Source organism: Mustela erminea, chromosome 12 (genome assembly GCF_009829155.1).
Source record: "Mustela erminea isolate mMusErm1 chromosome 12, mMusErm1.Pri, whole genome shotgun sequence".
Taxonomy (NCBI): domain Eukaryota; kingdom Metazoa; phylum Chordata; class Mammalia; order Carnivora; family Mustelidae; genus Mustela; species Mustela erminea.
In genome coordinates this window covers 5,669,574-5,697,003 of record NC_045625.1, presented here as the reverse complement: position 1 = coordinate 5,697,003, position 27,430 = coordinate 5,669,574, and the positions used below count along the sequence as shown (strand labels likewise).

The 27,430-nt window shown below is 50.3% G+C and overlaps 1 protein-coding gene across 2 annotated transcripts in view; it reads left to right on the top strand.

The window, feature by feature from the left end:
* Positions 1-5,542, top strand: part of NCS1 (neuronal calcium sensor 1) — a 50,751-nt gene extending 45,209 nt beyond the window's left edge. The window contains exon 7 of one of the 2 annotated variants that reach the window (XM_032307568.1): positions 1,399-5,542. In XM_032307568.1, the coding sequence (XP_032163459.1) occupies positions 1,399-1,563 (165 nt within the window). In that variant the 3' untranslated portion in view covers positions 1,564-5,542. The remainder of the gene's footprint in view (positions 1-1,398) is intronic. The other variant, XM_032307569.1, reaches the window with a different exon arrangement.
* Positions 5,543-27,430: the final 21,888 nt, after the last annotated feature.

Genomic DNA, 27,430 nt, shown 5'->3' with positions numbered 1-27,430 from the left:
CAGGCTTTTCCCTGAGTGACTCCTCCACCACGGTGGCCCCCGATTCTGGTCCCATGGGGCCTTGCTGTTCCCCCACGGCCCCGCCCCCTAGCTTCCGACTGACCCAGATGATGCTTTCAGGTCATGTCACACAGATCTGGGAAGTGGCCCCTTTTGGATCAGACACCTACGCCCGCGCAGTCAAGAGAGCAGAGATGTGCGATTTAAGTGGAGCAGGTGACGGAAAGGATCTGTGGATGGCGGAGACGCTGACAGACAGGACGGCCCTCCGTGCCTTTTTTCAAAAATAGATCAAGGCGAAATTCACCTAACTTAAAACAAACCATTTTTTTTTTTAAATTTTTTAAAATATTAATTTATTTTAAGGAGGCTCCACACCAAATGTGAGGCTTGAACGCAGAACCCTGAGATCAAGAGTCATATACTCTAGTGACAGAGCCAGCAGGACGCCCCATCTCAGAGGGGAAGTGTGGGTTCCAATGAACCATTTTCAAATGAACCATTCAGTGGCATTTCGTACATTCACGACGACACGCAACCGTCCCCTCTGTCTAGTTCCAAAACATCTGTATCCCTCCAAAATCAGATGCCATATCCACTAAGAGGATCCCTAGGAGTGGAAATGTTGGCTCCTGGGCTAACTCTGTGTTTAACTTTTTGAAGAACCCTCGGACTGGTTTCCATGCAGCCACACCATCTTGCCTCCTCGGCAGCAAGGGTGAGGGTCCCCGTTTCTCCACATGCTCTCCAACACTTGCTACTTCCCCGTGTTCGGGGAGCGCCATCCTAGTGGGTGTGAAGTGGGGTCTTAGGGTGTTCTTTGCCCTTCCCTGCTGACTCAGCCCACTGAGCTTCTAGGCCTCGCCATGCGTTGGTTCTCAACAGTTGTCCGTCACGTGATGCTCGGGCTGTGTCCTGGGTGTCCAGCCAGCTCCCCCTAGTGGACGCTGAGTTTGCTCCCTTCCTTTTTATTCTCCTGTTACAGGTAAAATTAAAAAAAAAATTTTTTTTTAATTTTTATTTTTAAAAATTTTATTTAATTGACAGAGAGAGAGGGAGAGAGAAAGCACAGGTAGGGCGAGCAGCAGACAGAGGGAGAGGGAGAAAGAAGCAGACCCCTGCTGAGCAGGGAGCCCGACTTGGGACTCTATCCCAGGACCCCAGAATCATGACCTGAGCCAAAGGCAGATGCTTAACCAACAGAGCCACCCAGGCGCCCCCACCTGATCTATTTCTGAAGGATAAATACCGAATGGTGGATCAGAGGGTGCGCCCCTTAAATTTCAGGACTTCTGACAGAATGCCACCCCGCCCCCTTGCTGACTCTGCTCCCAGCCCTGTGGGGGTGCGTCCCTGGCAGCCAGCTCTGGGCCTGTCTCACCTTCTCGTGTCTTCCAGATGCCTGGGAACCACTCACCTCCTCCGAGCCGTGAGGCCCCCTCCGCCCCAACACCGCCCTCCTGTGTCCACCCAGCCTTTCTCCGCATCCACAGCCGGCCGGGCTGCCCTGGAACCGCGAGGCCCGGCTCGCCTCCCCCCTGCCCTGCACCCACCGCCGCCTGAAGCCACCGGCTCCAATCGCCGACCACCTCTGCTTGTCCAGAAACCAACACGAAACGGAAAAGGCTCGAGCCTTCTGCAAAACCAAGGACTCGGCTGCTTCGCGGGCAGCCTCTGGGTCCCTCCCGCTCTCCTGTGCGTGTGCTTTTGTTTTTTATTTCAAACAGACCTTGAAAAAGAAACAAAAAACAAAAAACAAAACTACCTTCTGTCCTAGAAGGTGCAGACTGACAGATGGGGAGAAGGCTACCTTTGCGTTGATCTCAGAGAACACTGCCTCCCGCCTCGGCCATCCTTCGGCAGCCGGAGAGGCCACGGGGAGTCAGGGCCACGGCCACGGTGCGCTCGGGGTGGCGGGGGGTGGGGAGGGGGCCCGCCGGATTACCGCTCTCTGTCGTTCCATCCTCGAGCAGTGGAAACCCCCTGCGTGGCTAGGATGATTCATGATGAGAATGGTTTTTTTGTGTGATAACAGTATTGTGCTTTTTGTGGGGAAAGTGAGTTTTTTTTATACATATAGAATTGATATCTTTTATTTATTGGTTGTTAACTGTTGCTGCTGCCTCGTGTGTCCAAAGCTCCCAGGGATGCGGGGCCTACCGTTTACATGTGCACGCCCTTGCCCCCCTGCCCACCTGTGCTTGGGAGGATGGTGGCCGGCAGCGGCCAAGAAGCCAAAAAACTTTCTCTCTCTTTCTCTCTCTCTCTCTCTTTTTTTTTTTTCCAGATACTGTGCTTGATGTGTGGAGAGGGGGAAGGGTAGGTCTCTTAAATGGCTGATGCACTGTTCCCCCCCACCCCCAGCCCGAATGCTTCCTCTTGAACCCCTTTTCTCTGCTTCCTGTCCGCGCTCCCCATCCTGTGTCCTCCTCTGAGTCCACAGCATCTTTTCTGAGGACGAACAGGGGACATCTTTTGGTTTCGCAACTCTGGCTTTGGTGTTTGCCGCAGCATGGGGCCTCGGAGCCGGCGGAGGAGGACTGGGTACCTTCGGGAAGGGGAGGAGGGCGCTCTTGGCAAGCGCATGAGCAGAAGGAAGGGCTCCATTTCCCTCCGCGGTGGATATTTTGAAAACTGTCACTTAGTTCTCTCCCACTTGCTTTTCTGCCTGCCTGCCTTGTCCAGGGGACCACAGAGCATCCTCCTAACCTACCCTCTCTCAGCTCAGATGCTGGGAGGGAGGGCAGGAGAGAAGGGCCGCAGGCAGTCCCCTTCAGCAGTGACCGCTCCTAGGGCCGGTGGCCCCCATGTGCTCATAGGAAGCTTCTAACCCCACCAGTCACTGAGACAGGATAGCCCGAGAGCTGCCATCAGGAAAGCCAGATGACTTCAGGCCAGAGGCTGGAAGCCTGCGGCCGGCCCTGCTATGTGACTGTGGGCAGCCCCAACCTCTCTGGGCCCCGGCTACCCGAGCTGCAAGGCCAGGAGGGCTTGGGCTGCTTGATCTGGAAGGTCCTCCTCCATGCCGACGCTGTATAACTGTAAACCTGCGCTTTTTACGGTTTATGATTCTGCGGTCGTGGCTAAGTTTGCCAGAGTCCAGCAGACACGGGAACAGCCCGAGTCACTCTTTTGTCTCTTGGCACAAGTCTCTGCGGATATGGCAGTTGTGGTGTGTGGGGTTAGACGACCTACCTGGCTCTTTTTGCAGTTCTTCCTGGTCCCTCCTGGACTCTTGGTCTAGAACTTTTTGGCCGAGAACCTCATCGAAGGAAGGCTTCTGGGATGGGAAGCAGCCTCCCTCAGTCCAGATCTGACTCTAGAATTCCTGCTTCTTTGCAAAGTCAGCAGCCTGTCCTCTCCCTGCTTACCCCAGCCCCAGGAGAGGAAAAGCTGGCCCTTGGTTCTCACTTTGAATTGTCCTTGGTCTTCACTTTGCACTTTCCCAGGAGGCCAGAGCGTCTGCTAATTAACCCAGAGCACGGCTCTGCCAGTGCGGGGCTTGCATGTCCGTTCCCGCGGGCCGGACCGCTCAGCTAGTCCCAGACTCCCTTTTTGCTCAGCAGAGCCCGTGGCTGTCCTCCACCTCCACTGGAAGCTCCCAGATTCCACGGGTACCAGGACCGCTTTCATTTTCACAGGCGACTTTGTAGGCGGGGTCCCTCCAGGCCCCCGTGGTCACCTTCCTGCTCAGGCCACTGGCTCAGAAGCCCGGGACTCCCCACCTGATCCCAGCTCTGATCTAGGAACCTAGGGCAGGAGATTGACTTGCTGGCTTGGGGCTGGAGCTGGGGAGAGGGGGGCCCTTCCCCATGTCACATTTCTTCTCTGGCTCCTGCCTGAGCCTCGATTTGCCTCTCTGGCCCAGTGGGGAGGAGCTGTCGAGTAGCCTGTGCTAGAGGCATCATCTCGGTAAGGGACTTGTAGCTCAGAATTACCCAGGGTTACCCATGTGGAGCCCCCCCAGCCCCCACCCCACCCCCCCAGACATCCATAGAGCATCTGCCTATGAGGCCTTCCTCCCACCTTCTTGCCCTCTGTCCTGGTTTGGAGCCATGGGTGTGGCTTTTGGCCTTAACAGGTGTTCTGTGGACCCATGGCTCAGGCGCACCTTGGGTCCATGCCCTGGGACAGCCCGGAGCCCCTGGAAGGGCCAGCCTTCTTCCTGGTGGGGTGCTGGACACTGGCCATTTGTGCCCTACGTTGCCGGGCAGGGACAGTTCTGTCCCCTTCTCTCACCACGCCTCTAGATCTGGAATCCTGAGCAGCTGTGGGCCTCTGTCCCCAGCAGCGATTTCCACCCGAGGCCCAGGGCGGTCACATGCTGCTCTCTGGGGATTCCAGACCCACTGGTGGCCAGGCTCTCCGTCCCTCTGCTGACCCTAGCAGCGGCCCTGGCCTCTTCCTCACAGCGTCCCCTGCCCACTCTGTGTTGATGGCACCGAGGCGAATGCCAGAGTTCCTGGTAATGTAACCAGGCAACATTCTGAGTAACGTCTAGGAACACGTGTGTGTCCTCGTTCCCCTGAAATGCTTTTCTGTTTGACAGCCAACTTCCTAGACGACAGGCACGCCTGGGCTTTCGGGAACCTGTCTTTCCTCTAAGGGTAAGAAGGTTGGGGGTGCCCTGGCCCCCCGGGAGAGGCAGCCTCTCCCTGGAGAAAAGCCCACTGCAAGCCCTACGCAAAGCTACCCGGTTCCCAGCGCAGCCCTGCCTCCGAGTCAGGGGAATCCAAGGGGACGCAGGCGCGCCCCCTGGTGGCGGGGAGCTGCAAAGGCATGTGAGCCCCCTCCTCCCCGCCCCCAACTGGCCAAACAGGAGCTTGGAGGGGGCCGGCTGCGTGGGAGCAGAGGAGGGGGCTTCGATCTCACCTGGGCTCTGGGCTTCAGCCGAGTATTATCGGCAGCGTGTCTCCCAGATGCCCCCTCTTCTAAGTCTCCCTCCCGGGGATAGCAAGTTAATTAGCATAAGGGCACCGTGATGGGAAGCCTTGCCCTCTACCCATTTTTTTAATATCTGCGGAATAAACCCAATGGTTGATTTTTGAATGAATAAAAGGCTTTTGTTGAATAAACAGCTGGTCCCATCTTCTGTCTTGGCATCTAGGCTCAGGCTCTGTCTACTGCCCGGAACTGGGACAAACACAGAATACCCTCCAGCCCTCCCTCCCCCCTCCCCCTTGTCCTGAAGCGTGTACATTTCCGTTTTCCCCACGTCTTTGCAGGGGTCTTTGCAGGGGCCCGGGGCTCCACGGAGGGCCATACGCTCCCGGTCTGACTCAGAGACCAGCTTTCTCTGAGACTCGGGGCAAGTGGCTCCTTGTTCAGTTCCTCTGTCCCTTGGATGGGAGCAGGGGTCTGCTCAGCTCCCCCCCCCTCGCCCCAGGGGGCCAAGCAAGGAGTGGAGAGCGGGCACGAGCATGGGGCTCAGAGCACCTTGCAGAGGTGGAAGGCCGTGGGGCGTCCTGGTGCCCCGACCTGGTGCCTGCAACTTTGTAAAGGAATTTGGGCAACTCTTAACCAAAAAAAAAAAAAAAAAAAAGTGCAATGTTTCCTGGCTATGGTTGTTTTCTTTCTGTTTGCCTTTCCAACCCCCTCTGAGCCTCTTTTTGGGGTGCTGTCCTGTCTGAATCCACTGGTTTGTGTCTCTGGGGAAGCAGCAGGCCCTCGCCCTGGGGTGCGGGTGGGGGCGGGGTGAGGCCCCAGGGTGGAGAAGGGCCCCGCAGCGCGCCCAGGCCTCCTCTCCTGATGTATGTCTTCCATGTCACGCCAATTAAACACGCTTCCTGACTTGTCCTTGCCTCCCTTGTGTGGACCTGTTGCTTTGTCTGTTTCTGTTCTTTTTCGTTTCATTTTTAGGCTTCCTCCTCCTCCTGTGACACCCTTCCTCCTGCTTTGGGTGTTGTCTGCCCAGTGTCCCCAAGATAGAGACTGTGTAAGATGAGAGCCTTGGGCGTCATGATGAAACAGAACATTTCAGGGCGTGTGGTGGGAAGCCCAGAGTTCACCAGGGTGAGCCCCTCACCCCCCTGTCTCGCTCCCAGCCGGCATGTCCATTCCTGCCTCTGTCCTCTCCTGCGGCTCTCTAAGGGGTTTCTCTAAAGGTTTTCCACGGTGTGAAAACAAGACTAGGGGCCTGGACTAGTTCTGGTCGGGGGTGGGGGGCAAGGGTTGGCTGTGTCAGGACCACTCAGAGGGCCAGACTTGCTTCCAGAGTTGCTGATTAGCTAGCACCCCGCAGAACGCCTCGGTCTGGAATAAAGACTAGAACTCCTCTAGACACGTGGCAGCAAGTCAAAGGCCATGTGGGAAGGCCGTGTGGGGTGGTCGTTAGGGACACAGATTCCAGAATCAGACCTGGTACCCAGCCATGTTCCACCACTTGATTTTAGGCCAGCATTCTAACTGATGGGGTTTTCTGGCAAAGATGTGGGCCCCCAATCAGAGTTAGATGATGGCTCCACAGACACACCGCCCCCATACCCACACCTCCCACCCCCACCAGCAACCTTGCCACCAGAAAGAATTATAACAAAAGCGGGTCTTAGTCTGCTAAATGTCCAAATATTTACTTGCAAGCAGGTACCAAGGATCCACACACCTGTACCCATCTCTGCAAGGAGTGGGGGGACCAGGACCCCAGGGCCCTGCCCCAGGGCACAGCTCTGATGGGGGAGGGCCTCATGTCTCTTGAGCCCTTTTAAAGATTTTATTTATTTATTTGACAGACAGAGATCACAAGTAGGCAGAGAAGCAGGCAGAGAGAGGGGAGGAAGCAGGCTCCCCGCTGAGCAGAGAGCCCCATGCGGGGCTCCATCCCAGGACCCTGAGATCATGACCTGAGCCGAAGGCAGAGGCTTTAACCCACTGAGCCACCCAGGTGCCGCTCTTGATCCCTTTTAGCCGCAGATGGGGCTACATGGAATAAAGGACTACATTTCCCAGCCTCCCTTGTAACTGAGTTTGGCCACATGACTCAGTTCTGACCAATGGGGTGAGAGCAATGCACATAACTCTTTCAAAGCCCTTTCCCTCTGGTTGGACCAAGGACTCAGAAACAAACCTTCCTGAAACCAGGGTCCCTGAACCGGTGGAGCTGCCACGCCAACCCTGGGCCATTTACACAGGGACTGTTAGGAGGAAAAGAAACTCCTACCTTAATTAAGCCATGTTGGGTCTCTGTGTCAACAGCCAAATTTATATTCTATCTAATATACTGAGTAAGCCACTGAATTGTTTTATTATTTTTTTAAGCAATCTCTACACCCAGTGTGAGGCTTCAACTTGCAACCCCAAGATCAAGTCACATGTTCTACCAACTGAGCCAGCAGGCGCCCCTGGGTCATCTTAAATGATCGGACCCTACCTGTAAAAGTTTGCATCTAAACTCTCATTTTATGGCAAAGGGGTTTAATAAAAACTGCGCAGGGCAGTGTGTTCCCCACGTTGCCTCTTCTCACTCACGGGTTCCCCTTTCCTCTTCCTATCCATTGTGCCCTCCTCTGCAGGCTCAGGGACTGAGGGTTCCAGTGGGGACAGCTCCTGGGGCAGGGCTTTCTTTTGCTGAAGGACTAGGGATGAGGGGGGCAGAAGCTGGGGGGACCTGGGTGGACCCTCCAAGACTTGGCTAGGCGAGTCTTTGCAGGGATACCACAGTGAGGGCACTGGGAAGGCTGGCCTCATGTTGGGGGTGGGGGGCTGGGAAGGAGGGGGAAGAGGGGACCAGAAGTCCTCACAGTCTCTTCAAATTCCCATCTCAGAAATTGTGCCCTTTTCTCCAGAGACCCGAAATAAAGTCATTGCATAAGCAGATCTTAGAATTAACAAATGTGATGCAGCATAAACCAGCATTGTTCAGAGAGGAGGAGGAACAGGTGGGGATTATCATCTGGCCGAGGGCGGGTTCTATTTTAGTCATGGTCTGTTGGTTGCCCCAGAGGTAAGGGGAAGTCTTTGGGACATTGTGGAAGGGCTGCATTAATTTTCAAGGATTCCGACCACCCAATTAATATATGTCAAAAGGCCTTCCTCCTTGAGAAGGAGCGTATTTGTGCAAGGTCAGAGGCCAGAGCCCAGGACCTGGGGGAGAAGGTACAATGCGCCAGCCCTGGAGAAGGGTGGGGAGTTCCCTCTCACTGGGAGAGAATCATCATCGTCATCAGGGAAAATCTCCAACCCACTCTAAGATTCGGAGTCATCCAAGCTCATGCATCAAATCAACTAGCCCAGTGCTGGGTTTTCTAAGCAATTTCTAGGCAACAGCTTAAAGCTAACTGGAGTCCTTCACCAACTTCTACGAGGATGAATGAGTCTGATACATGAACTGTAGGGGAGGAAAAATTTTCCCTCCCACTCTCCCAGGTTCTGTGGCTGGTCCAAGAATTAAATTGACATAAGACAGATGAACGGGAAAAGCCAAATTTAATTCCAAACGTACACATGGGAGTTACAAAAAGATATTACTCAAAAAGGGGCCAGATGATTCCTTATGTGCCATCCTGAGCTCGGGAAAGGGGTCGGGCTTTGGGACTTCTAGGTGGGGCGGAAGCAATTCACAGAAAGATGAGAGGAAGAAATATATAGGAAACAAAGTTTGCCTTGCTTTGCAGATAAGACTCTCAGGTGACAGAAAAATGATCTCTGGTAATAGCCATCTTGCTGGTACAGGTGCCCTTTCTAATGGAAATTTCCTTTAGAAATGTAGATTTCCCTTCTACTCTGTGTCTAGAACTTCTGCATCTGCTGTTTCTCCAAAATAATCAGCTCAAAATAATCCTGATGCTGAAGAGGCATATTTTTGGGGTGGCATATTCTGCTACCCTTCAGTATTCGGGGTGGTCACAATGTCAGGCTTGGGCCATGGCCTTGGATGAACGTGCTGGTGGTTTAGGAAGGAGCACACACCCACAGAAGGTTGTGAACCCCAGCCATAGATGGGCAATGTCCACCAAGCGACCCAGCATGGTGCCCATCTGCAGCCACCAGGGTCCCACCTGAATGAGCTCCTCGTGGGTTGGCCTTGAAGAATGACAGGATCTCAATGAGTGAGGAGGAAGGAAGGGCATCTAGGCAGGGAACAGCTCGTGCAAAGGGGCAGAGGTTGGATTACAAAAAATAGACAAGCTGGGGGTGGGCATCTAGGCAGGGGACAGCTGGTGCAAAGGGGCAGAGGTTGGATTACAAGAAATAGACAAGCTGGGGGTGGGGTGGGGGAGGCATACGGAGCTGATGGCAGCTGCCTATATGCCCATGGAACATCAGATTTTTCTAGGATGTGAATCCACACAGAAAGACAAGATACAGGCCACCTTCAGAGAGTTGGCCCCAACACAGGCCAGGGCCGTCTGAAACTTATCACCCTGCGGCCCTCTCTCTGTGCTTCTTGGGAACACAAGCGGAAAGGCTCTTCTCTGTAACTCACCCATTTTAACTGTTACCCAAGTGGTCATAACAATATCGAGCCTGGTCACGATCGTAATTAACACTGCATTTACGGTGTGCTGGATTCACACGCATGGTCTCCTGTACGCCTGATAGCAGCGCCCCCTTGAGGCCAGTCCTAGTATTATCATCCCACGTTTCACAGACAAGGATGCTGAGGCCTGGAGGGGAAGTACTCGTCCAATCTTACAGTCTGGAAGGGGCTTCCAGCCTCTGATCAAACTGTCCTTGGTCAGAAGAAGGGGGCTGGGGGACGTAGCTTCTGTTAAGTCCAGATCTGGGCAGTGACTGTTCAACATTGATCTCTCCCAAGTGTCTCGTGCTCAGGGAGGTAAGGTCTACCAAGGAAGGGGCCTGGCCAACTGGGGCCCATCTGAGGGAGGCCCAGCGTCTGGAGGGAGAAGAGGTTCAGAGGCAGTTGGGGGAGGCAAGGGGACGGGGGCAGGGGCTGGGCACAGGGAAGAGGGTCCTGCTCACAATCTACTTTGGGCTGGGAGCATGGGACCCTGAGGGTGCCCCAGCCCTAGAGCCCTTCTGCTTGGGCAGCCAATAAGGCATGAAGTGTGGGCGTGGGTGGGTGGGGGTACGCCCGAGAGAGGGCTCTCCGGGGCACGGGGATAGAGGCAGCAAGCCTGAACGGGACCCATCCTGGCAAGGCCTGGAGCTATAAAATGGGGTTGATCAGGGGATCCACCTTGCCAAGTGTTATCATGAACATGACCTGACAGAACAGGGAGCACCTGGCCGGGGCTGCACTCTCCAGGAGGTCCCACACACAGCAGCCGAGACTATTGTGATGATGACTTTTCTCGCCCTGGCTCTCAGCCCCTCCTCACCCCTGTCTCTGCCATCGCCACACCTGTGCGCTGTCCTCTCACACCCAGTGGGGTAGCTCCTGTCCTTATGTCCGTTTTCAGGTGAGGAAACCTAGTCCCAGAGAGGTTCAGTGACTTGCCTGGGGTCACACAGCTAATATATGGGAGAACTGGGATCTGAGGCCGGGCCTCCTGGACCCAAAGCCATAACCACCACTAGGACTGGGGTTCTCTCTCTTGGGTTGCCTAGAACTGGCCCTTCCCAGATTCTGGAATTTTCCTCCAAGCCATGGGGTTCAGTCCTCATGAGGAAATGTCATTTCCTTGATGCAAAGACAAGTCAAACCTGTGGCTCTCAAAAACAGCTGGCCCCCAGTGGGGCATCCGTGGCTGGCTTCTGGCCTCTCCAGAAAGCAAGGGAGGCAATGACCCAGCCACTCCCACGACCCCGTCCTCACCCTCCTGAGTGCTCTTTGGACAACGCAGGAGAAGGGGTTTCTTCCACAAAAAGGGATCTGATCGACCTCCTGGTGGCCTGGGGAGGCCTGGAATTCTGGCTGCAGGGTGAAGTCTGGGAAAGATTGCTCGCCTCGGCTGGTTTTTGGCTGGTTTCAGGACATCTCCAAGCCACCCCACTTGCTGTACCATCTGGCTATAAATTAAATACTGCAGGAGTGGGGAGGAGACTTTCCCTCCTCTCCTGGGGCTTCCCACCTCACCAACGTCACGTGGTTATGTTCCTGCCTGGGCTCCTGGTCCTGGCTGCGTCCCTGCCAGCGGCAAGATCTGGCCTTTCTCAGCCTCCCTTTCCTGGTGTGTAAAGTGGGGACAACAGAAGCACCTTCCTTCCTTTCTTTCTTTCTTTCTTTCACCAAGAATCAATGAAATGACATGTCTGGAGGCCTTTCACAAAGCAAAGAAGCTCGTGTTAATACCCAATGCTCGCCATCCTGAAGTTGCCGCCCCCTTTCATTTGGCCCCATTTGGGTCCAGTGACAAGACCCTCGGCTTCTATTTCTCCCCACTTCTGCCCCTGGAGAGACTGCCCTCAAGATCCTGGTCCGAGTCCCAAATTCTAGAGGAAAACACGGAATGTAAAACCATTTGTTAGCCAAGGGAGACTCCCTCGGTGCGAACACAGCTTCTGCCCTGCCTAACCCCTGCCCATGATGCTCTCTCTGGAACACCACAAGCCCACAAAAAGGATGCTGTGCCACCAGCAGGGGGAATGTCCCTGCTTCCTGCCCGCCCTTGGGTGTATTTAGACTTCACCCTGACCTCGCTGCTGCCTTCTCCACTCCCTTCTTTCCCGGAGCCACAAGGGTTCACTCTACGATGAGCAGGGAAAGTCTGCCTCAAATGCAGCCCAGCTGTTGGCAGTCTCTGTGACCAGAATCCATACCTGGAGATCCCCCAGATCAATACCCAGCACAAAAATGGACTGAACTCTGCTCAGCACCCGCAGAAAATTGACAGCGTACGGAGACACAGGGGATGCAGAAGGATGAGAAAATGATCTTTTCCCATAAAGTGTAATGAAATGATTTGTAATGTGTCCCTAGTTCCTTGCCAGCAGAAGCAGGTCATGCAGGGAGCCCCAGCCCCGGGGGATGGTCAGCGACTTCCGGAGTCCCCGTCCCCACTGGCCGTCCTGGGGCTGCACCTCACTGCAGCTGCTGGCTGGCCTCAGGTCAGGCAGACCAGGTTCAGATCCAGCGGAAGCCCCAGCTGGAGACTCTGAGTAGCTTCTGTTCCCACTGAACGCTTCCGTGCCATCAAGAGTTCTACAAAAATGAAAGACCCAAAGGGAAATCACATAAATGGAATGGGCTTCAAGTATTTTTTTAAATATTTATTTATTTGACAGAGAGAGAGAGAGAGATCACAAGTAGGCAGAGAGGCAGGCAGAGGGGGAGGGGGAAGCAGGCTCCCTGCTGAGCCGAGAGCCCGATGCGGAGCTCGATCCCAGGACCCTGAGACCATGACCCGAGCCGAAGGCAGAGACCCAACCCACTGAGCCACCCAGGCACCCGTGGGCTTCAAATATCTAACAGAGTGGGCCAAGAGCACAGAAGCAAGGGTCCTTCTCTCCCCGCAGTTTGAGGGTTACTTTCTGGTGCTTCCAAGACATTTTCATCACCGCAGAAAGAAGCCCTGTTCCCAGTTAAGCAGTCACTCCTTTCGCCCCTGTCCTCAGCCCTTGGCGGCCGCAAGTCTGCTTCCTGTCTCTGTGGAGTTGCCTCTTCTGGGTGTTTGGTATAAATGGAATCAGACGACATCTGTCCCTTTGTGTCTGGCTTCCTCCATTTAACATGACGCCTTTGAGTTTCATCCACACTGTGGCACGTATCAGGACTCCTTTCCTTGTGACACTTTTTCTGTGCTCCCCAGTCTTTTTTTTTTAAGATTTTATTTATTTATTTGACAGAGAACACAAGTAGGCAGAGAGGCAGGCAGAGAGAGAGGAGGAAGCAGGCTCCCTGCTGAGCAGAGAGCCCGATGCAGGACTCGATCCCAGGACCCTGAGATCATGACCTGAGCCGAAGGCAGCGGCTTAACCCACTGAGCCACCCAGGCGCCCTGTGCTCCCCAGTCTTGACGAAGGTTGACCAAGCCCGTACGGAGCTGCGGAAGGGAAAGGGACCCCTCCCTCCCAGCAGGTCTGCTTAATGACAGACTCTCCAAGTAGCTCCCGTCCGTGCTCAGAGTGAGCAGGAGGACCTGGAGTTTCACACTGTGCCACCAGGTGAGCAATAACGCTGATGAATGAGTGGTCACACACACAACCCTCATATATATTTTTTAAAGATTTTATTTATTTATTTGAGAGAGAGAGAACTCAAGCAGGGGGAGGGGCAGAGGAGAGGGAGAAGCAGACTTTCCGCTGAGCACAGAGCTAGACTCGGGGCTCGATCCCGGACCCTGAGATCTTGACCTGAGCCGAAGGCAGACACTTAACCAACTGAGCCACCCAGGCTCCCCCAGATTTTTTTTTTTTTTACTTTATTATTTCTTAAAAATATTTTTATTACGATTATCTTTAAAGATTTTATTTTTAAGTGATTTCTACTCCTGACATGGGGGTTGAACTCACCACCCTAAGGTCAAGAGTCACATGCTTCACCGACTGAGCCAGCCAGGTGCCCCTAGAATAACTTCTGATATTGGGGAGGTGTAGGAGAATGAAGACCTCCATGCACTGTATCGAGGCTGTGCTGGTACTGATTTTTTGAAGGCACAAAAAAACATATATTTTGGGGGCCCCTGGGTGGCTCAGTCAGTTGGGTGACCAGCTCTTGATTTCAGCTCAGGTCGTGATCTCAGGGTCATGAGATCGAGCCGCATGTCGGTCTCTGCACTCAGTAAGGAGTCTGCTTGGGATTCTTTCTCTCCCTCTGCCCCACCCCCACCTAGGGTCTCTCTCTCTCTCTCAAAAAAAAGAAAAAAGAAAAGAAAAAAAAAGAAAAGCTTAAAAATATATTTTTTCAACTCTTCAACTCAGAATTCTGCTTCCAGAAAATTTTCCATCCAAAAGAATTACGGACGTGGGCCAAATTTCAGCTACAAGGTGCTCACTGACTGTTAATAAAAATAAGACTTGTTTGGATACAGGAAAGTAATTCAAAATGTGGAAATAAGGCAAAAAGTCATCCTTTTAAAATTCAGGCCGTAGTATTTTCCAAGATGGATTGATTCTCTTAGGAGCTGTAACTTCCTTTGACTTTCTAATCACTGTGCATTAGGGAATCTGCTATCTTACATCTCTGCGAAGTTTCGGGCTAATTTGTAAGCAATTTATAAAGTGCCAAGATTTTCTTTTCTGCCAGGGAGAAAAGTTGCCCTCCAGTAATCCCAGTGTTGTATCTAATTTAGCATTTGTCAGCACTTCTTGGTCCACCCATGGTGTACAACCCCAACCTTTGTATGAGAATCCTGTTTTTATCCTTTGGAAAATTTTGCTGTCACGTATGTAATATTCAAGATAGGACACAATGTAAGCAAGCGTGTGATTATAGGGCATTATCTACATGGGTTATGGGATCCCCGTGGTACAATGGGTTACAAAGCAGCCACTAAAAATCAGGTTGAAGAAAATAAGACGGGATAGTGTCACTTCGCCCCCCACGGAATTCATTAAGCTGAAATCCTAACCTCCAAGGTGATGACATTAGGAGATGGGGCGTTTGGGAGCTGATGAGGTCAGGAGGGCGGAGCCCCCCCTGTGGATGGGATTAGTGTTCTCACAAGGAGACCCCAGAGGGGTTCCCTGGCGCCTTCCAGCCGGTGAGGACAGGACGCAGTGTGGAGAAGCTCATCTCTGAGCAAGGAGGCGAGTTCTTTCCAGACACGGAATCTGCCGGCAGCGTGACCTTGGACGTTCCAGCCTCCAGAACCGTGAGAAACACAGGTTTGTTTCTTACAGCTTTTTGTTGTGGGTGTTTGTTTTTCTGTGTTTTAATCATAGACAAAGGGACCCAGGCAAAGGCAGAAAGGTCTGTAGTTAATATTTACCAAGATAACAGTGGCTTTATCCCTGGGACACCGGCTTAAGAAATATTGTATTTTTTATTTTTTTAAAGATTTATTTATTTATTTATTTGACAGAGATCACAAGTAGGCAGAGAGGCAGGCAGAGAGAGAAAGTGGGAAGCAGGCTCCCCGCTGAGCAGAGAGCCCAATGCGGGGCTCGATCCCAGGACCCTGGGACCATGACCTGAGCCGAAGGCAGAGGTTCAACCCACTGAGCCGCCCAGGTGCCCCTTAAGAAATATTTTAAATCTCCATCTTGTGTCTTCATTTTTAAAATAGTTTTCTGCGCTGAACATGTTTTGGTTTTAGAAGAAAAATATCTGAATTTCAGAACTCATATAGGGGACGCCTGGCTGGCTCAGTCAGTAGAGCCTGCGAATCTTGATCTCGGGGTTGTGAGTTCGAGTCCCATGTTGGGGGTAGAGATTGCTTAAAAAATAAAACTCTTACGGCATCTGGGTGGCTCAGTGGGTAAGTGTCTGCCTTCCCCTGAGGTGGTGGTCCCGTGGTCCTGCGGTCGAGTCCCGCCTCTGGCTCCGGCGCCGGCTTCTCCCTCTCCCTTTTCCTGCTGCTCCTCCTGATTGTGTTCTCTTCCTCGCTCTGTCAAATAAATGGATTTAAAAAAAAAATAACTAAAACTTCATATATATAACTTTCAGAACTACAGACTGATAACTCTTTCTATATTCTACACCAATCTTCTTAGGCTTCTGTGTTTTTTAATTTTTGTTTTTGAATTAAAATACAGCAAAACTGGGCCGCCTGGGTGGCTCAGTGGGTTGAGCTTCTGCTTCGGCTCAGGTCATGATCTCAGGGTCCTGGGATCGAGTCCCGCGTCGGGCTCTCGGCTCAGCAGGGAGTCTGCTTCCTCCTCTCTCTCTCTGCCTGCCTCTCTGCCTACTTGTGATCTCTGTCTGTCAAATAAATAAATAAAATCTAAAAAAAAAAAAAATAAAATACAGCAAAACTGACTCCACTTTTTGTTGTCGAGTTCTTGAGTGTTAACCCCTGTTTAAGTGCGTGTAACTCCCACCACCTTCAGGATCCAGAACACATCTGTCACCTCAAAGGAAGAGTTTCACGCTGTCTCTTGAAGTGGCTGGCTCCTGTCACTCTGACTGGTTTGTGTCTCTATCACTAGAGTTTTGTCTTTTTGAGAATGTTCTAAAAATGGAAACATGCACTGTAGGGGGAGGTCATGGAGAGGACGAGATCGTCCTACTGACCCACGAGCCGGACCTGGGCAATCAGAGCCTCCTCACTGCCTCCCCCTGTCCTGGGAGTCCAAGTCCCGGCCCTTGTCCGTCCCATAGGAGGAGCTGAGTTTGGGGGCACAGAGCCTTGAAAGAGTAAGATGTTTGGGGATCCCCTGGATGGTGTATATGATGGAGCTCCAGAAAGCCTCTATAGGAACTTTTAACTTGTGGCGGTGCTTGGGAGACCTACCCACCTTGTGGCCCCCAAGACAAGCTTCCTAGGTACATTTCCTTGCTTCTTCAAATCTGCCAGCTAGCCATCTGGAGTGGCCCGCCTCCTTGGTCTTTGGCCTCTCCTTGTCTTCTGAGTACAGGGGATCTGTTTCAGATGTCACCTTGACCTCCCAAGGGCACCAGCCAACATGCAGCTGTAACCTTTTAGGCTGGCTTCATTCCCTCGGTCTGTGTGCCTTGTCGCCTATGCCGGCAATCCTTCCTGCCTTACAGGGTAGCATGGAGGGATTCACTCCCCTGCTGAAGGACATTTGAGTCATTTCCGGTTGTTGGCGATCATGATCAGCTGCTGCGAACATTCATGCGTAAGGTTTTGAATGAATATAAATCTTCATTTCTCGAGGATAAATGCCCTCAAGTGGGACGGTTGGGTCACATGGCAAGTGTATGTTTCACTCCGCATTTCCACCTGCCACGAGTGAATGAGTCCCAGTTCCTCCACATGCTCACTAGCACTGAGTGTTGTCACTCTTTTTGTTTTTATTTACTTTTACCTTTTTATCTTGCTGTTCTGCTAGGTGCGTAGCGCATCTCACCATGGCTTTAACGTGCGTTTCCCTGATGGCTAATGATAACTGAACATATTGCGCGTTGGCCTTCCATATGTCCTCCTGGGGGTGTTTTCTTGCTGTCAAGCTTTGAGAGTTCCTTGTGCATCCTGAATACAAGTCCTACGTGGGATGTGTGATTTGCCAATATTTTCTCAAAAACTACAGCTTGTCTTTCCTTTCTCTTAACAGTATCTTTCCCAGAGCAAACATTTCCAATTGTGGTCAAGTCCAATCTGTTTGTTGCCGTACGGGTTGTGTTTTTGGTGACACCTCTGAGAACTCGATGTCTACCTCCAAGTCATAAATATCTTCTTTTTTTTTTTTCTTTTTCCCTAAAAGTCTTGTAGTTTCATGGTTTGTATAGTTAGATCTATGCTCCATTTTGAGTTGGTTTTTGTATAGGTCAGGGTTCTTTTTTTATTGTGTTGTTAGTTTTTGCATATGGCGGTCCTGATGGTCCCAAGATCACTGTTGAAGAATTTATCCTTTCTCCATTAAATTGCTTTCATGCCTTTGTCAAAATCAATTGACCATAATCATGAGTGTCTATTTTTGGACTCGTCTCTTCTGTTTCCTTGACCTATGTGGCTCTTCCCTTGTCCAGGCTGGACTGGTTAACTGTTGCTTGGAGTAAGTCTTAAAATTGAGGAGCATGAATCCTCCTGATTTATTCTTTTTCAGAATTGCGTTGCGTGTTCTCGTTTCTTTGCCTTTCAGTAGGAATTTTAGAATCAGAAAGTTTAGATCTTAAAGCCTGCTGAGATCTGTACTGAAATTGCATTGAAAGATTGATCTGGGGAGAAGTGATATTTCTACTATGCTGAGTCTTCCGACCCATAAACACAGTGCATCTTTTCATTTCTTTAGATTTTTTTTTTTTTTTGCTTCCTTTCATTAGCATCTTATCGTGTTCAGCATATGGAACCTGTAGATGTTTCGTTAGATTTACACCTAGGTGTCTCCTCTTGGGGGCTTATTGTAAAACAGTATCTTTAAATTTTTAATTTTTTTTAAAAGATTTTATTTATTTATTTGAGAGAGAGCAAGAGAGGGAGAGAGAACACAGAGGGAGAGGGAGAAGCAGACTCCCCATTGAGCCGAGATCCTGATGCGGGGCTCAGCCCCAGGACCTGGAGATCATGACCCAAGCCAAAGGCAGACACGTAACCGACCTAGCCACGCAGGGGCCCCTAAATTTTTGATTTCTGATTGTTCATTTACTCATAGGTAGAAATAAGATGAATTTTTGTGTGTTGACCTTGATTCTGCCTCCTTGGGAAACTCACAAACCAGTTCTGTGATTTTTGGGAGGTAAATTTATTGGATTTTCCCATTCTGACAGTCAAGTCATCTGAAAAGAGAGGCAGTTTTATTTCTTCCTTTCCAGTCTGTAATCAGCCCCCACCTTTTTTTCTTGCCTTGCTACACTGACTAGGACTTCCCATACAATGTTGGGAAGGAGGGGTGTGAGTGGATATCTTTTCCTTTGTTCCCAGTATTAGGGGGAGGCTGTTCAGTCTCTCACCACTAAGTCTGATGGTAGCTGCAGTTTTTTCTAGATGTCATTGATCAGTTTGAGTAAATTGGCTTCCATTCCTATTTGCTGAGGGTTTTTTCATGAATGGATATTGAATTTTGTGAAATTCTTTTTCTGAATCAGTTGATTTGATCATGTACTTTTTCTTCATGTGGTAGATTACACAGCACAGACTGCTAGCAAATACTGAATATTGCATATCTGGGCTTACCCTCACTTGGTCTTGGTGTATTTTTTTATTTTCCGAATTTGGTTTGCTAAAATGTTGTTGAAGATCTTTGCATCTATCATGAGAAATATTGGTCTGTAGTTTCCTTTTATTGCATATATTTATCTGGTTTTGGTCTCAGGGTAATCCTGGTACCCAAATGTTCCCTTTTCTTTTATTGGGAAGAATCCTCCCCTGCCCTTTAAATATTTGGTATGATTAGCAGTAAATTTTCTGGACAAGAAGTGTTCCTTTTTGGAAGGTTCTCTTAAGATTCACTTAATTTTTAAATTTTTTATATTTTTTAAAAGATTAATTTATTTATTTGAGAGAGAGGGAGAGAGAGAGAGAGAGAACATGGAGAGAGGGGCAGAGGGAGAGAGAGAATCCTCAAGCAGACTCCATGCTGAGCGGGGAGCCGGACATGGGACTGGATCCCACGACCCTGAGATCATGACCTGAGCTGAAACCAAGAGAGGAACGCTCCCATTTTCTCAGTTAGTTACAGGATGAATCTGGTTAACTGTTTCACCTCAGTGGAGTTTTGCTCCTTTATCATTTTTGAGGAACTTGTTAATTTCACAGTCATTATTGCGTTTATGAGCACACAGTTGTTCTTTTTTTTTTTTTTTTAAAGATTTTATTTATTTATTTGATAGAGATCATAAGTAAACAGAGAGGCCAGCAGAGAGAGAGGGGGGAAGCAGGCTCCCCGCTGAGCAGAGAGCCCGATGTGGGGCTCAATCCCAGGACCCTGGGATCATGACCTGAGGTGAAGGCAGAGGCTTAACCCACTGAGCCATCCAGGTACCCCGAGCACACACAGTTGTTCTTTTACCTTGTTACCCCTTTAATGTCTGTGTGGCTAATGGTGATATCCCTTCTTTTATTCTTCATATAGACGATTTTTTTTTTCTTTTCGTCTTTGTCAGTTTGCTGGAAGTTTATTAATTGTATTGATCTTTTCAGAGAACCAGCTTTTGGCCTCGTGGACTTTTTTTTTTCCCTGATTTTTCTGGTTTCAAGGTCCTTGCTTTCAGCTGTAATCTCTGTTTCCTTCTTTATGGTTTGTATTTATTCTGAACTTCTTTCTCTAGTTTCTTAAAGGTGAAGCCTAGATTATTGATTTGAGATGCTGGTTCTTTTCTAACAGAGAAGCATTTAATGCTGTAAACTTTCCCTGGATTTAGGTGCATCCCAAATAGTTTGAAATACTGTCATTTCATTTTCCTACTTGATTTCTAGTCTAACGCCATGATGGTCAGAGGACATACTTTCTGTATTCTAATTCTTTTAAGTTGGCGAAGGTTTGTGATGACCCAGGCCATGGTGTATCTTGGTCTTCGTCCCAGCTGCAGTTGGGAAGAACGTGTATTCTGATATTGTTGGGTGGAATGTTCTCTGCATGTCAGAGATAGGTGGTTGAGGGTGGTGCTCAGCTCTTCTGTCTCCTTGTGGCTTGTCTATTTACTAGCTCGGTCAACTGTGGAAAGAAGCAGCCACTGCGTGTAGAAGTTTGTCAAACAGGTTTACAAGATGACACTTGGGCAGAACAAGATCACTTGGTCTCCAAAGGGCTGTCCTCACGGCAGCTCTGGTGTCCTTCATTGCACCATGTTAGGAGGCGGACACACATGAATTTGAAACACACCGGTCCCCACGCTCCCTAAGGGAGAGCTCATGGTTAATGGTTGATTTCCAGACATGACCTGTGTACATCCAAACACACATATGCCTAGAACTTACTTATTCTTTTTTTTTTTTTTTTTTAAAAGATTTTATTTATTTATTTGACAGACAGAGATCACAAGTAGGCAGAGGCAGGCAGAGAGAGAGGAGGAAGCAGGCTCCCTGCTGAGCAGAGAGCCCGATGCGGGACTTGATCCAGGACCCTGAGAGCATGACCTGAGCCGAAGGCAGCGGCTTAACCCACTGAGCCACCCAGGCGCCCCGAACTTACTTATTCTTATGCTCTTCTTATGACCTTGTTGTGGGGAGAAGGCTGATGGAGGCTGTGCAGTCAGTGCCTTTCCCCCTCCTTGACCTCCTAATGAACATTTTGTTGTCTTCCCTGAAATTCTGTGGGCTGATGGGGGTGATAGATGAAGTAGGGACGAGTCTAAAGGGGCTAAGTTAATTTGCATTTTAAAAAAGGGCTTACAGGGGCGCCTGGGTGGCTCAGTGGGTTAAAGCCTCTGCCTTCGGGTCAGGTCATGATCTCAGGGTCCTGGGATCGAGCCCCGCATCGGGCTCTCTGCTCAGCAGGGAGCCTGCTTACCCCCTCTCTTTGCCTGCCTCTCTGACTACTTGTGATCTCTGTCTGTCAAGTAAGTAAATAAAATCTTGAAAAAAAAAATTTAAAAAGGGCTTACTGCTGGCATGCCTGGCTAGTTCAGTCAGTAGAGCATACTACTCTTGATCTTGGGGTCCTGAGTTCAAGCCCCACTTTGGGTGTAGAGATTACTTCAAATAAATAAAAATGAAACGAAACTAAAATAAAATAAAACAAAATAAAATAAAAAGGGCTCCATCCTATTGGAAGGAGGAGATGATGGATTGGAAGGGAGCGGGGCACTGGAGTGAGGGAGAGGAGTAGAAAAATTTGGAGGTGCAGCTGTGAGAAGGGGCCACCTTTGGGGACGTGTGGAAAGGGGACTTTGTGAGATCGGAGTGGGCATTGTGAAGTGTGATCGCCCCCTCGATAACACCTCCAAGTCTTCCGTAAGGACTGACTTGACTGATACCTTTGAGTTGCACTTGTGTTTCTTCTGGCTGTGATGTCTTGCTGATCTGATTTGAAGGTCAGACCAAGGCCAAGCCGTCAAACTCAATGCATTAATTAGGGGGACACCGTACAGGAGCTTGGGACAGTATCTTTTCTCTCCTTCCAGTCCCAGAAGGCACAGGGTTGTGGTCCCCGTGCCAGCAGGGGAGACTTGGCAAGAACGTTACAAGCTGGAAGTCAGGGAACTCCTTCAGTACGGCGGTACTGTGTTCCAAGCCAACCGCTGCCTCCAAGAGCAGGTCATCAACTCCCTCAGTGAGCACAGTTTCCTGGTTACATCAAAAAATATATTTTCCTCTTTTTCAAGTTCACAGAGTTGGGAGGAACCAGTTGGGGTGGGGTCTTAATTGGAGATGTTTGGAGGAAAAGGGGAAACAGCCTGTCCTACACCCCACCCGTCCTGCCCTCTCCTGTCCCTCCTCCCTGTAATCGGGAAGGGGACACGAGGACCAGTGTAACAACAGCTTGCTATACCTCGCAATAATAAGTGCTTGCTGGATGCCAGATCATTTTACAGACAGCGGAAGGACCCAGCCTTAAGAAGATGTTCATTAAATGTTTGCTGACCGACTATTACTGGCCCGTTCTGCCCGTGGTCTTTCCATTCTCGGGGATTCTGCTGCTTTCAACTAACTGTAAGTCAGCTGCTAGTCCAAGAGAAACATCAGCCCATGAGGCCATTTCCTGAATAAAGCACCAATTTCTCCACCTTTAATATTTAGGGTTTTATTATAAATAGCAGAAACCCATCCAAAGACACCTGAGAAAGAAAGGGGACTTATCAAAGCGCACGATCACACCACAGGCAGGGCGGGGCATCACAATGAAGGAAGTCAGGTTTCTCTCTCTTGCTCTCTGCTGGTTCTGCTGTCTCCTACTGGGATGGTCTCCTCCTGGGGGGGTGGGGAACAGGCTGTAGCCATCCTCCCACCAGAAGTCTCGGCGTCCCAACACCCCAGAAACAAGAGTCTTCCCCAGTAGCAACATCCCAGGGAAGGACGTTGATTGGTTCTTCTGGGGTCACATGTCCACCTCCAGACCAATTCCTGCAGCCGGAGGGCTGGGACAGTAGGACTAGTTCAGCCTGGATCCGTGACCGTCCTGTCCCTGGAGGAAGTCTGTAGGAAGCTACCAGTCTGTAGGAAGCTATCTGTAGGAAGCAGTGGGTCTGTGTTCTTAACTGTAGGCCACAGAAGCTGACTTTTGCTGATGTGAGCAGCTGTTGGGCAATCACGGGTGAGCTAGAGAATTTCACCTGGTGCTAACCACGCGGGAACAAGCCTGGGAATGAGGGGGCTGCAGCTCACACCGCTGTCCCTGCCCGGCCAGACCTTCCCTCCTGCCTTGTAAGTCTGTTTTTCACTAAATGTCAAATAGGAAGTAATAGATCTCCTTTTGCAAGGAGTCTGCCCCATAAATCTTGCCACTTGGCACGCAGCCCCTCTCCATGCTAAGAAGGTCATGGCTTGATGTCTGGGCTGGGTCGCATCATTTCTCTCCCTCAGATTTTCCAAGTGGGGTTTCTTGGGAAGAAGCTCCAGGCACCATGGATTTAAACATCTTTAATCTGATTCCTTTTTTTTGCAATTCTCTGCTTTTATCAAAGGTCAGCTGCCATGCCTCAATTGTCAGATCGATCTGTTTCTTTGATGGACATCACCTCCATGACACTGGGGATCTTTCCGTGCAGATTTCCTGGGGGGGATAGAATTGGCAAGAAGGTAAAGGAGGCTGGGGGGCGGGGCTCCCCGCGGTGGGAGAATCCAGCGCCCCCGCCTGCGGGGGCTGGGCTCCGTGTCACCAGAGCTGGCTTCCACAGATCCCCTGGTCATCCAGAAGCCTTCGTTTGGTTTTCCACCCGTCCTCCCCAGACATCCACATCCTGCCTCTTCTCGTGTGTGTGTTTGTGTGTTTGTGTGTTGAAATACACCTAACATAAAATTCACCATTTTAATTACTTTAAAGTATACAATCCAGTGACTTTAGTCCATGCGTGGTGTGATGCAGTCATCAACCCTATTTGATTCCAGAACATTTTCATCACCCCAGAAGAAACCCCATACCTACGAAACAGTCACTGCCCCCTCTCTCTCCCCTACCCCCAGCTCTAGCCAACCACCTGTCTGCTTTATGTTTCTATGGATCTGCCTATTTCATATTCTGGATATTTCCAGATTCTGTTTATGTGACCCCCTATGAATGGAACCAGACAATCTGTGGTCTTTTGTGTCTGGCTACTTTTACTTAATATCATGTTTCTAAAGTTCATCCATGCTGTGGCCTATGTCAGCAATTCCTTTTTATTGCTAAATGATATTCTGTTATTTGGAAAGACCAGATTTTGTTGATCTGTTCCTCTGTGATGGACATCTGGATTGTTTCCACCTCTTGGCTATCGGGAGTCATGCTGTTATGAACACGGGTGTGCGAGTTCTTGTTTGAACACCTGTTTTCAATTCTTTGGGGTCTATACCTGGGAGTGGAAATGCTGGACCACATTGTAATTCCATGTTTGATTTTTTTGAGGAAATGCCCAGCGTTCACAGCAGCCACCCCACCAACATCCCCGTTGCCCTGCTCTTCTTGACCTGGCATCTTTCAATGCTCGGCCGTGATTTTTCTTGGCTGTCATGCTTCCCTCCCATTGCCTTAGAGACAGGCTCTCAGAATCTTCTGTTTGACAAGAGCTGGTCTGCTGAACAATCCAAGCTAATAGACCAATGAGAAAGGGCTAGGCTTACCTTCTCTGAGCCAAGTGCTGTATCTCAGGAGCCTTCTGTAGCAAATACTGGCAAATCCTTTGCCACGGAACATGGAGGAAATTGTACTCATGGTGGGCACTTAGGCCTGATAGGAGGGGAACCCGCCGTGGCAGGAAGGGTCCTGATGTGGGGGCCTTGTTCTTTCATGACCCCATCCCCAACAAAAGACTGTCCAATTCTGACCATGTTCTTCAAACTCCTGGGGGAAATTATTCAAATAACGGGAGAGTGTAAGTTAAGGGGACTTAGTAAAGGGGCAAGGATAGAGCTTATGGAACTTAATTGTACTGATTGAGTTTGTGGGTTTATAAAACAGTGAGTGGGAGGGCTCGGATTTTCCCGTTCAGCCATCCATCTGCACAACACTTAGTTACTGGGCCAGGAGCTGTGCTAGGACTTGGGGCTCTGAATGAGAGTCACATGCGGTCTCTGTACTTGGGGGACATTTTCTTGTGGGTCACTTTTCTGCAGCTCTCCGCTGCAGGGTATCTTGGCACTGGCCCAAGGGCTGGAGTTCAAAGTCAGCGCAAAAGAAGAAACCTAGGTCTAGGAAAGTTGTTTGATAATCCCTTAAACTACTCATGATGATCCTAGTACTTGGTTTCCTTGCTGCCCTAGTAGAAATAGTTGTGTAAAGTTGCACACCACATATATGAGGGAAAATCGAAAGGATTAGTGTGGCTCTGGGAGCAAAATTTTGGCTGCAATTAACAGAGAATGCAATGCAATTGGCTTAACCAGGAAAGAAATGCGTTATCACGCATGTTGAGAAAGTCACACATGGGACCACTCCAAAGCTCTCTTCCATTAGGCTGGCTTCCTCATGGTTTGAGGCTGCAAAGTTCCAGGGGCCCTAGGCAGACATGATAGCAAGTGAAAGAAGAAGAACTCCTCCTTCTATGTGACTCTTTTTCTAGAAGATTTATGGGTTAGTTCGTACACGCAGGCCAACGAGTCTTTTCAAATTAACTTTTGTGCATGGTGTGAGGTAGGGATCCAGGACTGTTGGTGTTCCCTGCAGTTATCCAATTGTTCCAACACCGTCCGCTGAAAAAGACTTTCCTTTCCTCCCTGGCACCTCTGTCAAGAATCAATTGCCCATGTAGGTGTGGGTTTATTTCTGGGCTCTTTTCTGTCCTGTTGGTCTCTTCATCTTTCTTTTTGCCTGTATCATTACCATCTTCATTCCTGTTGTTTAGGAGTAAGACTGCAAATCAGGCAGCGTAAGTCCTCTGACTCTGGGGAGACAGTAGCACATGTTCCTTTAATGTCTCATTAGCCAGCATGGCATCAAATGCCCCTTCCCAGCCTAGTCTCTGGCAAGAAGAGTGGGACCACAAGGTGACCTATCCCATCAGGATTTCTCTTGGAGAGGGGAAAGGGTCATTTTTCCTCAAGTCACATGGGAGAAGTGTAGACACACTGGGTTTTGATCCTGAATTAGGAAGCTGGGGGGAGAGGGGCAAAGCCAGGCTTTCCAGGAAGGAGGAGGGAAAGGCTTTGGGGTAAGAAGTCAACAGTTTGTGTCAAAATGTATGAAACACTTCAGTGGAATTTTAAATTATAAATAGATAGATAGAATGAACACAAAATTAAAAGGGACAGACAGTGAACCTCAACTCATTCTGGATATTCTTGCCAGCCACCGATGACAATGACAGAGGTGACATGATGGCCATAAATGACAACAAGGCTTAGTGTACAGCACAGGGAGCTGCCAATGAGACAGGCTGCTTCTGCCCTGATGACAGCATCAGTGGCTCGGTGGCACATGAGCTCCATCCAGAGGCCTGGGTGGTGGGGAGCGAGTCTCAGAGCTCTTGGCTCGGGTCAAGCCCATTTCATTATTTGTTCTTGAAAACATGGGGATGGGCAAGAGATCCCGTGTCTCTTGAGCTGCTCAAGTATTTCTTGGGACAGTCTCAAACCATTCCTTCTGGTACATGTGATTTGGAGGCTGGTTCCTTAGAAGGATTGGATTCAGCCATAAATCACTCAAGGGCCTGGCTGCTTGGAGCCCTTGGCTGTTGTGCAAATTCTAACTTCCTGGCTCTCCTGCTCCTCCTCGGTAGCTCACACTCCCTGCTAGCTCTGCCCTCCGGGGCCCTCACTTAATTCTTCTATTCCTCCCCAGAATAAAGGAACAAGGCTTTGAGACTTTTCTCAGGGTCCTGGGTCTCTGTCCGCAGAGCAACGGGCAGCCCACTTGCTTGTATACAGGTTGTTTCTCTTCAATTTTGTCCTGGGGAATTTTGGTTGAACATGGGTGGGAACACGCTTCAGCATTTCGAAGGTGCTAAGTGTCTGAAACTCGAGTCCAAGCCCTCCCCAACCCCCCCTTCCCCAGAGTCCTACAGTGTCTGACCCTGGGTTAGGGTTGGCCAAATGCTCTCCATCATTGTGTTTTCACTGGTTCAGAGGAACAGGGCAGAGCCCCTCAGCAAAAGGGCTGGCTGGAATGGGAGGAGAGGTGCTGGTTAAAATCAGAGACTCTAACTTGGTCCCACTAGGATGCATTTAGGGAGTGGGACAAAAGGAAGCATAAGGAAAGCCCACTGGTAGGGAGGGGCCACTTTTCTTTGACCAGCCAAGTGTCCAGAGGCCTAGGTTTTGATCCAGCCCCCCATCTGGTCTTGGATCCCCAGTGTAGACACAGTGGATGGGACTGGATAACCAAGCCAAGGCAGAGGGCGGTGGGGTGAGCAGTAACAGTGCGCTCTTCCTGCAAGTGGACGGGCCAGGCCCACCGTGCTCTCCACAGCAAACATGTGGTTATGTTAGGAAACAAAAACAGCTCCTCTGAGACCGCTCCTTCTGGAAATAGGGAAAAAATGTGGATTATCTTAAGTTCAAAAATGCGGGCTCCCAGGTGGCCTGGAAGGTCAAGATGGTGGGATGGAAATTGATTGATAAGGCTGGGCTGTTTCCTCTGGGCCTTCAGCGCTCTTGCTGGGACCTGGGGCCTTGCTCACTTGGGGTGACCATAGTTACATTCTTGCTAAGCCCTGAGGACTTGGAGAGGCCCGTGCTTGGGGCAGTAAACCTGGCCACCCTGGACAGAATGACAGGTGCCCCCCCCCCCAGGCTCTCTCCCATGGCAGGTGGGGAGGCTTTGTCTTGATGAGCTCAGACCTTTTCTTGAATCCTTCCTGTGCCTCCAAGCGATTCCTGCAGGTGTGTCTAGAGTGGTGGGCGGCAAGAACCATTGGAGGTCCTCCTGTTAGCGCCCCTCCACCTCAAATAATTTTACAAATGGGGAAACCAAGGGCCAGAGACGGGGAGGGCCTTGGTCAAGTTCACAAGGCTATTTC